Source organism: Schistocerca piceifrons, chromosome 10 (assembly GCF_021461385.2).
Source record: "Schistocerca piceifrons isolate TAMUIC-IGC-003096 chromosome 10, iqSchPice1.1, whole genome shotgun sequence".
NCBI classification, from domain to species: Eukaryota; Metazoa; Arthropoda; class Insecta; order Orthoptera; family Acrididae; genus Schistocerca; species Schistocerca piceifrons.
The window spans coordinates 8478702-8493649 of NC_060147.1; the positions used below are offsets into that span (position 1 = coordinate 8478702).

The following is a 14948-nucleotide window of genomic DNA, read 5'->3' on the forward strand; positions in this document are numbered from 1 at the left end:
TTTCATAATATTGTTACTATTCCATCCCGAATTTTCCACTGTTTAACTCTATCTTTTGGCATTTTAATCTGCAAAACCTGATAATATCTGTAATGCAAAAGTTGCCGAGCTTAGACATTTGAGAAGAAGTGCGAGATGTGACTCAGTTCAACTTCTTATCAATATAAATGCCTATGTGTTTACAGTATGTTTTTTCCTTTGTCAATTTACACTCAAGAATTATTTCTAATGGCATGGCCGGGCATTGTGCTTTACCTACATTTAGTGGCAATCCATTTGCGAAGACCAATTTATTAATTTCTGAGAAAATATTGTTTACATTTTCAGGTGGTGAAATTGCTCCATTAGGCTCGATTGACATCTTTGACAGCTTCGCATCATCAGCTACGATGCATTTTTGTTTTCAGTCTGAAGACAGGTTTGGTGCAACTCTTCATATTAGTCTACAGGCAGTGAATTGTTTGCTACATTTCATGCGTTCACTGTAAACTCTCCGATTCTTCGTGATGCCTCTGAAGTACAATAAAATTATAAATATGGATGCTTTGCATCTTATGATTACCCATTGTAATTAACTGCTTACGTTGTGTCAGACACATAAATGGTATTTATGCACAAGATTTGGTGACAGGATCACAAAATAACTTTGCAATTACAGCTCCAATTGGTACTTTCATCCCACAAAATCAACATTTTGAGCACATCCACATTGATGCCAGTGGACTTTTACCACCATCCGAAGATTACCAATAGCTACCGACAGTGACTGACTGTTTCTTTTGTTGGCCCGAAATCTATCCTACAAAGGACACAACGGCAGCTACTACGACTGTCATCTCCCTTCACGAGTGGATCCTGTGCTACGGTGTTCCTCTCCACGTCACCACTGACAAACAATTCGAGTCTTATCCCCTTAAAGCACTCTCGCCATTGCTCGGCACGAACTGTATTCAAAACTGTGCCTGCCATCCCACCGTCAATGACCTCGCAGAACAGCTCCGCCGACAGAGACCTCACTCAGATGCTGTGCCACAGAGCATCAGAGTGACGGGCTCCCTACTGTCCTACTAAGCCTCCGGACAGCTTTCCAAGAAAGTGTCAACCCTATAGCGGCTGGCTCTTAAGCTCTGTCCTGTGATTCAAATGCACATTCTACCCAGTGGCCATTCGTTTTCTGCAACTTTTAGTCAGACAGGTATTCACCTGACACGAGGCCACTCAAAACGCGCCATACAGTGATCCGGACCCAGTACTGTCATGCCGTGACAAAACATTCAGTGTTATCAATGGCTCTTCCGTCACAATGTACCTGCCACACTCGAGCCAGCCTTCGCCCCAGCTAACCCTTGCAAAGGTAGAGCAGCAGCAGCTAGTACCGACGCACTAAGTACGGTCGACTGCACGAGGACACTGGCTGCACCCAGTCTTCCACTGCCACGGCCTCTGCCTCTACGTATAAGTCACCACTCATTTTGGGCACCCCATATGTTGTGACCTTATGCTAAGCTCTTTGTCTCTGTACTACTGTAAGCTACACCTGTCTGCAACTACTTACTGCAGAGAAGCCTTGATCTCCCTCAACTTTAAACATCCCTCTACTTCTTTCTTTCCATTACCACACACACAATTCCTTGATACTTCAGGAAGTGTCCTGTCAGCTGGGTCCTTTTAGTCAAGCTGTGCCATAAATTTCTTTTCATTCCATTTCGATCGAGTACTTCCTCACTAGTTACTCGATCTACCCATTTAGTCTACAGAATTTTCTGTAGCGACACATTTGAAAAGCTTTTATCGTCATCTTTTCTGAATTGTTTGTTGTCCACATTCTGTACGGGTCTATAGTTCCAAACAGGCTTTGTCTTTCTCTACACAACTTCAACTGACATGGCTACTTCCACTTCTTTATCTGCAGCTGCCCCTTCTACAGTCCTTTTCGTATGGAGTTTCAATCCTTTATGTGAACATACAGTTTACCTTCTCTATATTTTCTTCTTATCTTTATGAACAACAGAGCAAATATTTTTTTTTAAAGTAAGCACACAGGTATTTCTAGTCTATCAGTTGGTGGAACGGTTCAGAATTGTCACTTTGAATAGATGGTTTAATTTTGTGTTACTGGCTGTTACCTCATCATGTTAACTACTAACAAATTATTTAATAACTCTTTAAGATGAAATTTATTGCATTGCAAAGCAATAATTACTTCCTACTGTGACAATGTTAGACAAGAGTACGAATAAAAATTTAAACATTTTTTTCCAATTTTATACCATTTACAATTCGTTTTTTATGTGGCTTCCAGAGAGGGCAATATCCAATAATGCCAACGATATTTTATGTCTTTCTGAGTGCGTGTATTGGGGAGGAGTTGAGAGAGGGGAAGGGAACGCTTATGTTTTATCTTTTATACGCTCTTCAGCATCTGCTTTCACATTTGTAACACGCATAAGCAATCCCAGAAATCCAGTACACAAGCTTTCCAACTCTCAGTAATAATTAGCACAGCTGCAGCACAATACCGTGTACTGCGTCGGGTACTTCCGAGTGTTTTGCACGTTTTATGTATTCATAATGTTAATACGCTGAGAGTACCTCTTATCGCGGATCACGAGGTAAGAATTTTCGCAAACATCCGAGTCTCAAGGGCGACTAACAGACGCGTCATGTTAAACTATTACACAGACGTCTCCCCTTGTAATTATGCCGGTGACGAAGTGTTTGTTGTTTGAGTGAAGTGTCATTGTTCTGATATTCTCACGAGGCTGAAGGTCAGTACTTTTTACGGACGCATTTTCCAGTTTTTCTAACTCCGCGTCAGGACTGGGATCTAATTTCAAATTGAATAAATTCAAGACTTGTTTAAAAACGATAGTGCAACTAGAGGTTTTAATTACTAGTGGGAATTCGTAAGGTGTATTCAACATGCACTGTTCTAACACATACGTGTAGTGCGTAATGAAAGTTTCCACAATTATCTACACAGTTGGTTAGACATGCGTATATCGCAACTAAAAACAAAACAAAAGTGAACATACTATCTCATTCTAAGACGGTGACACGCAACAGAAAAACAGCAAGCCTTTCTCCTGTTCTACTACATTATAGTACGTGAACGATCGTCGCGCAAACACAGCTGCATCGTTCGTAACATGCTGAATTTTTAGATGGTGACACGGTGTGTTGTGAAGCACAAAGAAAACACAGATCATGCAGAAACGCGACTCACCAGTTACCGGAGCCAATGATACAAACTTTCTTTTGCTTCGGCATTTCTAAATGTGAACGTATGTGCTGACCGCTCTGCGTACCTATAACAGACTGCCTCCGCCGATACGGCAGCGTATCGTGCTTCCTTAAACCTTGGAATTTGGTCTTTATAGAACTGTTGCCAAGGATAGTCGAAAACCAACGGCAAGGTCGATTAACATCAAATTGCAATGAAATCGATTTTATACCAGTCGATAGTCGTAATAACTTGTCCATTTGCATTTTGTAAAGTATTGCCATATGGACAAATTTGCGTATACTATATAAGATATTAAAACATAATTAAGGTTGCATATTAAATTGATATAACTTATCTTAGTAAAGCATTTGATGTCGTACCACTGTACGTAAAAGTTAACTCTTCTGCACTTGTCCTGAATCAATCAGAAGACCTCCACTGAACAGAATTAGATCAAGTTCGCAGGCACAAATGACTGATGCCAAAAGCAACACTGCGCATGTAGTATAACACAAGTCCCGAAATCTAATAGCAAAATGACGAGGACGCGGAGAAACGAGGTATCTGGAACTTAACTCCTGTCTGAAATATTCGTAGCCTAAAACAGTATTTATCGGCCGTTCGCAGCAATTAAAAGCCTCTTACAAAATAAACATTTGACGTAATGATGTGTGTCCCTGAACTCCGCCAAACGCTCGTTCGCTCCACATCCACATAGTACATACAGCTCTTACTTTCGCATGAAAATACCATCTCCCACTTTCTGCAGCGGACATATTACCAGGGAGGATATAAGTTGTGGATCATCAGCGCAGTCTGTTATAAATTTTCCATTTAGTGCTCGGTAACAGATCACCTGCCTTATATATTTTCCTGAACATGGTATAGTATTTCCAACATGTTGCCGTGGGTAAACTACATATTTATATCGAATATTGCGAATTCCAAAGGAAGTGCATTACACAAGAATTGTAAAAATCTGAAGATCCCGTTTTAGACAGTTATAAATGCATCAAGTCACTTGCATATTTATTTAAATTTAATATTTTTCAATTTGGATGCGACCGTATTGGGTCGTACTTTTTTAATACCGAAGGGTTCATTAGTAATAAATACCGCGTCTATATCAAATTGTGTAACGACGTAACAGTGTAAGTGATATTTTGCACCTGAGTAATATGTGCAGTAGGCCAAATTATAAAAGCCAAAATTTAGTGCTTCGTAGGAACCTAGTTTAAACCCTAACGTTTAGAATCAAGTTCTGCAACCTAAAACTATTCGCATTTAACTTACAAATGTTTGAGGCAGACTCTTCACTCTGTATGACAATCGTCGGTCCATACGTTTTGTGAATACTGTAATTTGCCGCCGTCGTTACAGCATGTAAATGATTAGTGACGGTGTAGGTCTGGAACTATTTGTAACTTTTTGCTAGTAAGTAAACACGCTGATATCTTGTTATCCAGCTGAAAGTAACAGAAAGCTTTTAGAAAAACATTGATATAAGAGATTTGTATATATCTTTTCTGTATATTGGAGTCAGCGTTTAAAATGCTTCAGAAGCTCAAAAATTTAGTTTCTGTTTAACATAGCTTTTATTTCAGTTTTATGTTGCTTTCTGAGAAAACAATGGTAATTTTATGAGAAGCTGTTGACAATGCTTCTGGATCAGAGTGAGACTTGCTTTATTCTTGTTTCCATCTTTCTTCATAAAGGATTTTTTTTCGTTTGGCCCGACATTTCCACTGTCTCTTAAACATGGAAGACAGGGCCAACTTGTTTCAAAAACTCTCGTGCATTTTAGCCCTAGCAGATTACTTGAGGTCAATGCAATGTCAGCTCTGAGAGGAACAGTGGAATGGTTGGCCTTGTCTTTCTGAAAGAACCATTGTAGTATTTAATTGTCATAACTGTATGAAAACTTGATCAGTGTGTCCATATCAGTGTGTGGACCACATCCACATGGAATTAAATTCACTCTTCCTGCTTTGCAATCCTTACATTACTTGGAATTTTTTTTATGAAATATGTTCATGGTGGAAGATTGTTAAATCGTTGCCACATAATTTGCAAACTGCTCCCAAATATCATGACCATAGTTTATACATCAAGTGACGATTGTCATGCAGCCATATTGACTGTAAACTGCCAATATTATTTTAATTAAACAGCACATTCACATATTTCAGCAGGTCTGTATGTATTCCAGTATGCTCTATAGGGACATTCCGTAATAGGATCTGCAGTTTATTTCACACAGTCTGCCTGTTAATACTTGGGCTCTCACTGCATGAAAACATTGGTAGGATACAAATTTAAAGCATCACTTGGCCTGAACAATTAAGGTTAATTTTTTGAGTTGTAAAAATTAAAAACTAAATAAATCATGTGATTGCTACATATCTGAAGAATTAGAGTAGTTGGCTCACAATCAAAATTCCTTGGAATGAATGCTTGAATTTTTAATGATAACATGGCGTAATCAGGTTATTGTTTCTTCACAGTAATGATTATTCCTATATCTTACTGAAAATATGTTGAGAAGTTGAACAGATAGAAAGAAGAATTCTGAGCTTCTGGATCCAGATTGAAGAGAACAAGAAAGTGCTGGGTATGTTATTAGTGTGAAATAAAATGCGTTATACTAGAACTGTGTGGAGGGATAAGTAGAAAGGGAGAGCAAATTATGGAGAGCATTGAGAAGACAATCAAAGAAGAAATGCTGTTTAGCATAAAAAAGCAGCTTTCTTTTAAAGCAGACATTTTCGTGGTAATTGTTAATGTTTGTAGAGAGACGACAGTTCACCAACGTGTATTTTAAAATTGTACTTTATTAAACACAACTAATTTTGAATGTCACTGATCTATAACAGACATGGACACATCATGCTTGTAAAACACAAATTGTGTGCCATGTGTATAGCACATCGGTCAAATGCACAGCACACGAGTTTTGTTTGGTGAGCAGAATGGGCTGTGCTCAAAGCTAGCAGTGCTTGATAAACTATAATTTTAAAGTACAGCCTGTTGGAAATGAATATCTCTCTTCAAATTTGTGGAGACTGTGGTGCCCACACCGAAGAAACTGATTTATAATGTTTGTTTATAGCATGTATGAACACTAATAAAACATCAGGCTAATGATGAGTAATTACTAACATAGCCAGCCAAATTAATTAATTTCCAACAGCAGTTCAGTTTATTATTGTATGCCTTGCATTGTTACTGAAATCGGCAATCAATGAACAGGCGCAAAATTAAGTCGTGTGTGTGAAATTTTTTAATAACAAAATAATGAGCACCAAGTGGATAATTTCAAGAAAAATCCCAGTTCTGCTTCCTTTGCGCTTAGATTTCTATTTTACTGTGTTGATCCATGGATGGAACTGTTAGTATACTTAGCATCTTCTCACAAAGCTGTGCCCTGTGGTATAATCTTCTGGGCCACTGCAGCTAAGTAAAAATGTTTTTTATTCTAGAGCATGCATTAAAAATAAAAGATAAAGTTCACAACTGAACATTTTGCAGAAACTTTCAGGGACATATGGATTGAGACACTTACATGGCAGTACATTATTCTCTCACAGCATTTGTGGCTAATAATAAGAGTGATTGTATTAACTAAAAGAAACACTTTTTTAGCTCAGTTCGTAAACTTTATTTTTACTGTACAGCCTAGGTTTCAGGCTAGAAGCCAATTTTCTTGTACATACATGATTGCAAAGATGAGAACTGAGCAAGTGATTAACTCCAGCTCACTTAAGTGATTTTTTTCTGATGGGTGCCATAAAAAGGACAAAAAGTTAAGTGCAGGAGGAATAAATACCTCAGTCAATACATTAATAGCGACACATCAAAACATTAGAAAGCAGTGGTGTAAGACCTAGTGTTCTCTGTTCTCAACAAAAATGAAGATGTACACCACCACTACACCAGAAACACCAAGAAATTAGGAATCCTACAGCATAACATAATTCTATATGAGAGAAGCAGGGGTTACAACTCTTTAGCACCACACATCACTAATGCTAAATGGATAATTTTAAACAGTCAATCAAACAACTGCTATTAGAAACCCCTTTATATTCAGTCAGAGAATTTCTTTCAAATGAAAATAACTGAAGCAAACAGGTATAGTACACTAAAAGAAAAATGTACACAGGTATAGAGAAAAAGAAAAAGTAAAATGTGTTAACTTCTTAACAGCATTATTTTATCTAATGATTTGTTTTTCTACAGTATTATAGCTGTTAATTTTTTTTTTTTTTTTTTTATAAATGTAAACAAAACAGGATCTAGAATATGTATGTGCTATGTGACTGTATTATATCGTATATATAAAATGATCGACCCGTACCATAGAACTATTGCAATTAAATGTTCTGTAATTTAGGTACATAGATTAAGTATGCCTCATAAAATCCGTTTAGTTTACAGTATCTAAAATGTTGTAACAATGATGTTAATTTTCAGAAGTTTTGTGGCAAAAAATTATTTGTTATCTTAGCAAAATTATAGTTAGAATCAGTAAAAGTAATGGATTTTATTGGAAAACTGACAAAGCAAATATGTACTTGGACTTCTACAACTACATCCATACTCCGCAAGCCACCTAACTGTGTGTGGCGGAGGTTTTTTTTATTTTTATTTTGTTTTATGTTATTTATTTTATTTTAATTTTTTTTTTTTAAATAACATATGATGGTTTCAGCAAAAGGCCATACACTAGTTGCTGGCATATTTAACAGCTGTCTTAACGATTGAGCAGTTCTTGATGGACATGTGGAAATATGGCTGAATGCTGCCTTCTTCTATGGCAGCTACTGTCACTGGTGCCTGGTCATGGCTCTCAGTAACATGCCCCCTTGGTTCTTCATCAAGCCAGTCATCAACAAGAGACAAGTGAGGAAAGTGTGTTGCAAGTAATCTCAACAAGGGAGAAAATAGGCCTGCATAGCTTTGTTGATCTTTCTGTGCCTGCTCCAGGAAATATTTGATAGGCAGCTCAGCGAGAAATTCAGCCGAGTAACTCTTCACTTTGCGACCGGCAGCTGCGTGGTTATGAATGTTGGCCAGTCTGACATCTTCATACAGCAGCAACAACTGTGATGTTAGGGATGGTGCTGCTTCGGCATTTTGGCTGCCAGCACTCTTACCAACAACAGACTGTGTATTCGGAACTGAATTCTGAAAGACCCTCTGGATTTCTTCTTCATCAAGGGGTTGGTTTGTATGTTCCAAGTTGTGTGCTTTAGAGCTTGGTACCAATATAGAATTGACATAAACCTCCACTAAAGCTGGTAATAGGGGATGAAGGGGCGAGACACTGCTGCATATCTGCTTGTAAATCCAGTCCTTGACGGGCACCCTGTGTATTGTGAATGCTCTGCTCTTCAGCAGCTGGTGAATGCAGTGGATTGGCAGGAATCCTGGAATGTCAGCATTGAGATTGTCTGTAACTGGCACTTTCACAGCATGTGATGTCACAACCTGCTCTGTAAAAATCTCCTGTGTGAAAATTTGTTTCATTCGTGTCATGTTGTTTGAACGTATCTGTACTTTCATTCCAAGGGTGGAACATACTAGTTCACAGATACCACTTAACTGATTGCTGTGGAAATGGATTGCCATAAGCAACAGCATTTCTCCAAATGATGCTGTCACTCCACTTGAGCTTTCAAAATATGCCTCTTCCCTAACAAGCCACTGAACCCACTCTATGCTTCGCTTTTCATGTTCTTGTTGACTGATGAGAGAGGGACAAGCAATGAGCATGCAAAGACCCAGTGACACAAATCAGACTCCAGCAGGAGATGGTGGGAGATGAGATGTCAAAAGCTCTACTATTAGTGACACTTCCTCTTCCTGGAACTTTATAGCAGCAATGCCACGCAATGCACAGTATAAATTTAGTAGAGCTGATGCCTGTACAACACACGAGTCTGGCAGCTGACTGTCTAAAGAAACAGCACAATGGTCTGAAGACGATGAAGCAATTCATTACGAAGCAACTGCAATGCTGTATGCGATTCCCATTTACGCTTTTGTCCATTACGAACAAACAGCGCAAACCAGCTGTGAGTTTGTAATCCTGATACAAAGGCAACCATGTCTCCCTCAGCATCTGCTCCTACCGTACGGCCAGCATACTCTAGACTTGGCGTGATGGTGAGGCCTGGAAGTCGACACAGCTCCACACATTTAGCTCTGATGGCAAGGGCTTGGGAGGGATTCATCTGACAAAGCATGCTAAGTGCTTGTATTCTTGTTCTGCTGCCGACATTGTCTTCTTCTTGACATTCACCATTTGCTATGAGACTTGCGCAAGCTTCTCTGAAGCAGTCTGGTGAATTTGCAACTATCCAACAAATGATTTCAGGGCCATTCTTAATATGTAAAAGTGTTTCCACAATATCCAAAGTATTTAAGACTGCTGGAAGCTCTGCAAGTGCAATGAAAATTACATCACAGACGTCCTCAATGTATAGAGCATTGTCAAATAAATCCGAATGTTTTACATAAAAGTCTGGTCCCCATTGTTGCTCTGTGACGATATGAACAACAATTCAAGTCTTCGAGTTGAGTCGCTCCACTCGAATTCCTTCATAGATGTACATCATAAGCTGCTAAATAAATAAATAAATAAAATGAACATATAAACATGCCAATTCTGAACCTTTCAATTCTCGGCTTAAGTTGTAAAAATTATTTCTGTTAACAATTTTGACAAATTACATATGGATTTACAAAATCCATTAGGACAGCATTTACAATAACTGTGACTAAAGTATACTGGAATAGGGTTGTGCTCAGGAATGCGTCAAATTACGGAATTTTTTGTTATGCGAATGAAGGGACCAAGGTTCTTTCTCTGTGTAGAGGTTGCAATATTGTCTAAAAGGGCTGAATAACTGAATGTGTTCATTCAGTAATAAATGTAGGGATGCACACATCTGTTTCTTAATTTCTAACCGAGTAGGCTGTGCATCCTTTCCTTTTACGTGTAGAACTTATATACCTATTATGTACCTGTGATTTTCATTTACACACTGTTCAGCAAAGGATGAATGTGGCTTCTGTAATCTACAATTTCTATAGTATTTTCTGAGTCTAGAGCGGATTGACCTCCCAGTCTGCCCAGTATGGTAAAACTGACACTCTCGGCAGGTGAGATCATAAGCCCAGCTTTTCATAATGTCTGATGGTTTATCTTTAGAGTGAAGAGACTTCTACGAACTGCCTGTGGGATGTCGGAAAGCACAGAGTAACCCCTTGTCCTATTTGCAGTAAGCTGCACCATTTCCTTTCCAGTCTATCTATGTTGTTCATTGATGCAGTCGGGACCTGGCTTGCTTCTTGAATTTTTTATTGAGAATTTTGTGTATAATGTTGGAATCAAATTTATTATGTGTGGCTATTGTTTTTATTGTATTGAGTTCCTGGTCATAGTGTTATTGGGACTTGGGAATACAAAGAAGTTGGTGGATCATGTGATGGAATGCTGCATGTTTGTAGGCTATAGAATGTTGACAGGAAGCTTGGATGAATGTGTCAGTAATTTTAAATTTATGGTTGCTATTTTCTGTCTCTGTACAGTGTTTTACCAAGAACCCACATCTGGATCATTTAAAATAATAATAGTAAATTTAGAATAAACAGTGAAATTACAATCACCAGTGCCACACCAGTTGCTGCATCTGTCAGTTAACTTATAATCTGACTCATTCTGTGCCCCTCGAGACACTCTTCACAGTGGCATTGTGTGAGTAAAAGAAGGTAAACGTGTGAGTCTCACATCATTCCCACAGTGCTGAATACTCAAAGAGGTTACAGTTGTTTCACAGCAATCAAGTTAAGTCTTAATGTCACAAACACTCGTATTCTGCAATTTCAGGTCAACAATAATGAAATATTAGCAGCAGAAGTAGACGTTAATGGTCATATACTGAATGGTGCACCTGATTAGATAACAAGTTGAAAGGGATGAAATTTTCCCTCTGCAGCAGATTGTGCACCAACACGAAACTTGCAGACAGATTAAAACTGTGGGCCGGACTGGGACAAACTCGGGACTTCTGCCATCAGCTGGGGGAGTGCTCTACCATCTGAGTTACCCTAGCTCAACTCAAGACTCATTCTCACAGCTGTACTTCAGTCAGTACCCCGTCTCCTACCTTCCAATTTTCACAGAAGCTCTCCTACAAAAATTGTGATACTGGCACTCCTGGAAGAAAGGTTATTGCCGAGATGTGGCTCACTCACAGGGATGTTACTGAAGGTCCTTAGTTCGATTCTCAGTACTGCACACAGTTTTAATCTGCCGGGAATTTTCGAGCTGAAAAACTAATTGAGAAGCTCAGTTCAGTGTTTTACACTCTCAGAAGCAACTCTCATTATAGTGAGCTGAAGACAAGAGTGTTAACTCATTTTTATTGCCTGTTCTCATATGGAATCACCTTCTTAGGCATGCACCTAAAGTAAGTAACATGTTTATAAAGAAGAAATGAACAGTAAGAATATTGTGCTAACTAGATGAATGTAACTTGTTGAGAAGCCTTTTTAATATCTTGGAAGTTTTACCCTCGCTTCCCAACACATTTTCTCCTTAATTGTCTTAGTTGCTTATGATAAAAATCAGTTTCAGCTGAGCTGTGATGTAAGGAGTCACAATACGAGACACTAAAATAATTTTCGTATAGACTTTGTCTCCTTGTGCATGGTTCAAGATGGAGTAATCTACTCTGGTGCCATTGAACATAAAGCAAGGAACTGAAAACACCTATAAAAAAATAAAAATAAAAATTGAAAATGTATCTCATTACCCACCTTCAGGTTACCTGAATATATATAGGGGAATGCATAAGCAACTGTGCAGTAGGTATAATACAGTATTTTTAACTGTTCTAAGACCATTTTTTTCTATTTTTTCCAGATTTTCTGATAATTGTGGCTGGTAATTTAAGCAACGACCAACAGAAGTGGATAACAAAACAGTACTGGAGGACAGAATGTGCCGAAAAGGCTCGACAGAAACAGATGGGAGTATCTAGTACGCCTCCATGGAATAGGCTATCAGTTGCCATCGAATTTGATAGCACTGGGTCTACTTGTAATGTGCTGAAGATTGGTCGACCTGTGAGTAGTACTAGCAGTGAAAATAAAATGTTAGTTGCACAGGCCGAAGCCCAAAGAAACTCGAACGGAGAGTCTGTGGCGAGTTGGCCATTTGCCGTAGATCGAGTCTTCTAATGCAGTATTTAAGTTTGCAAGTGCATCAGCCAAGATTACTTCACGGGTTACTAGAGGACGATCTAGGTCACCATTTAGAATTTCGCGAGATTCTTTCGAATGTACAAATGTGAATTGATGGCACAATTTAAAAAAAATTATCAGTTCGATGAACTGGATTTTAAGCTGTCAGGTGCTTCTAATAGGCACACCTGTGTGTACTAAATCCCCATGCTGTAATTGAAAAGCAACTGCGTCGACCTGGGGTTACAATCCAGGCGTGCCTTTCACATCGAGGGATCGTCATTCGCGTTTATTTTTCCGTATAACTGTTACCTACGGTACCTTATCTTAACATGCTGCAGTATACCGGTATCCCACAATGACATCTACATCGAGATAATGAGAAGTTCTACTTCCAGCGAGATGGAGTGTCTCACCACTATTCTTCAACAGTGTGTGGGTTTCTCGACAACAGATTACCTGATAGGTGGATAGCCAAATGGTGGCCAATCAAATGGCCACCATGATCGCCAGATCTTACTCTGATCGACTTTTTCTTTTGGAGCGTTATCGGAGGTAAAGTCTTCGCAAGGAAACCGCACACTGTTGACGACAAGTGTCAGTTTGTAACAAAATTGTGTCGAGACTCTAGTACCTTTCTCCACAGAAGTCGAACACGCGTCAGAACAAATGGACGTGATCAGCCCATAGAGGGCTCCGCCTCCACGGTGGCTATTCCGCGCAGCGGCTCTCGCGCAGCGAGGGCGCCACCGCTAAGCCACGTGCAGACAGTGGCCAATAGCCGCTCCCTCTGGTTTCGTATATAGGGACCTGCTCTGCCCTAGTCCAGTCAGTCTGGTACTCGCTCTGGATTTCGTTTCTATCTCGGCGGTACTGCATTCTGGTCGTTTCTCATTGTTGACAATTCTCTGGCTCTGGTTCCGAATGGATTTACTGTTGGTGTTTGGTGTTTTGGTTTCCACAAGCCTCTGTTGTTTATCTTGTTGTGTCGGTCGTGGTCGGTGGTTGTCAGTTGTCGTTGGTCTGTCGTCCGACTCGTCCTTGTGTTTACCCGGTGGTGCGTGCTCCACCGCCGGCAGCTTCCCCGCCTGGCGGCTCCAATCCGCAGCCCAAGGCGTTCCTGCAGTTGGTTTTGGTTACTATGTACAGAGACGTTCTTAATTGTAAATAACTCTGTGTGAAAATGTGCTCGAGTGTACAAACCCCGCAACAGGAATGTGTAAATGCTGAAAGTTAGCAATACGAGCACCTCGGACATTGAGTGCTTAAGATATTTCATATATTGTGACTTCAAAACCTGTAATAATATCTACTGTAGATGTAATTATGCCCGGGGGCCCTTATATTGAGGTATTGAAAGGTTAAGCTAGCCACTCCGCAAGTAGCAGTGTTTGTTATAAAGCTACCTGACAAGTATGATGTACTGTAAATACAATTCATTATTTACAGATTAAGCTAGAAATTGAGCTACTGACAGAGGCAAACAGAAGCTGTGTTAAAACAGATGAGACAATAGTATTTTCTTCCCCCCTCTCCCCAAGTCCCTAAGGGTTCTCCTCCTTTACGGGATCTGCATAACTTCGGGAGTGGGTGAGCTGCCACTTTCTGCCGGACACGGTATTTTGTGTGAGCACTCGGCACACGGCTGTCCGAATCTGACACCGGCTACCCGTGTCACACAGTTTACCAGCGCACCGTATTCGTCACGGTGTCGTGTTTACCCTGGAAACAGAAAAAGGTGGTTGTCTGCTGTCCTCGGATGTTCTTGTGGGACAGAATATGGTTCCTCTCGGACTCATTCTGTTCGCCAGAGGCCTTCTCACACAGAGCCATATTTACAGTCTTCAAGCTGTCGCCACCCGTCACGAGCCGCGATTGTGCTCCCGACACGAGCAGTTTCCGCTTCCGAGAGTTTCTCCGAGGAGCTCACAGATTTCCGAGTGGAACTCTGTGCGGCAGATCGACAGGATGTAATTGGCTGAAGCGGATAACTGGAACTTGGACGAGGAGTATTATAACGAGTGTACAGACCTCCGATTAGTCAGTCTGCATTAGTCTGTACCAGACTATAGTCAAGTTTCAGTCTGCGCCTAATAAGATTATCATATTCCTGTACATAGCCATGAAGATAAATGTATAGACACTTTGTCAAGTATCAGAGATATATGAGAATAAGATTAACGTACCAAGACCAAAGGAACTTCAGATTGTCAATTGTAAATAGCATCAAGAACCAAGTTAAGTTATTTTTATGCTTTTTCTTATTTTAATAAAGGTGTATGAAAATTAATCAAGTTCTGTTTAAAGTTGGTCACCGTCAATCTGCTACTCTAAGCGTGCAAGTGGCATTTCTATCGTCTGACCTAACGGCAGAAGATAAACGCGCCACGATAAGACCACGAGACATATTGCTGCCACTCGCCTACTTCGTTAGAGCGACAAGTCAAATAATCTGATGGTGTGTGTACTG

General features: G+C 39.8%; 1 protein-coding gene and 1 pseudogene across 2 annotated transcripts in view; both read right to left on the minus strand.

The window, feature by feature from the left end:
- The window catches only part of LOC124718907 (glycerol-3-phosphate dehydrogenase [NAD(+)], cytoplasmic), a 113943-nt gene extending 110559 nt beyond the window's left edge, over positions 1 to 3384 (minus strand). The window contains exon 1 of one of the 2 annotated variants that reach the window (XM_047244555.1): positions 3227 to 3384. In XM_047244555.1, coding sequence (XP_047100511.1) covers positions 3227 to 3270 — 44 coding nt within the window. In that variant the 5' untranslated portion in view covers positions 3271 to 3384. The remainder of the gene's footprint in view (positions 1 to 3226) is intronic. The other variant, XM_047244556.1, reaches the window with a different exon arrangement.
- A 4567-nt stretch (positions 3385 to 7951) lies between these two features.
- Positions 7952 to 10843, minus strand: LOC124719024 (annotated as a pseudogene).
- Between the last annotated feature and the right edge of the window lie 4105 nt (positions 10844 to 14948).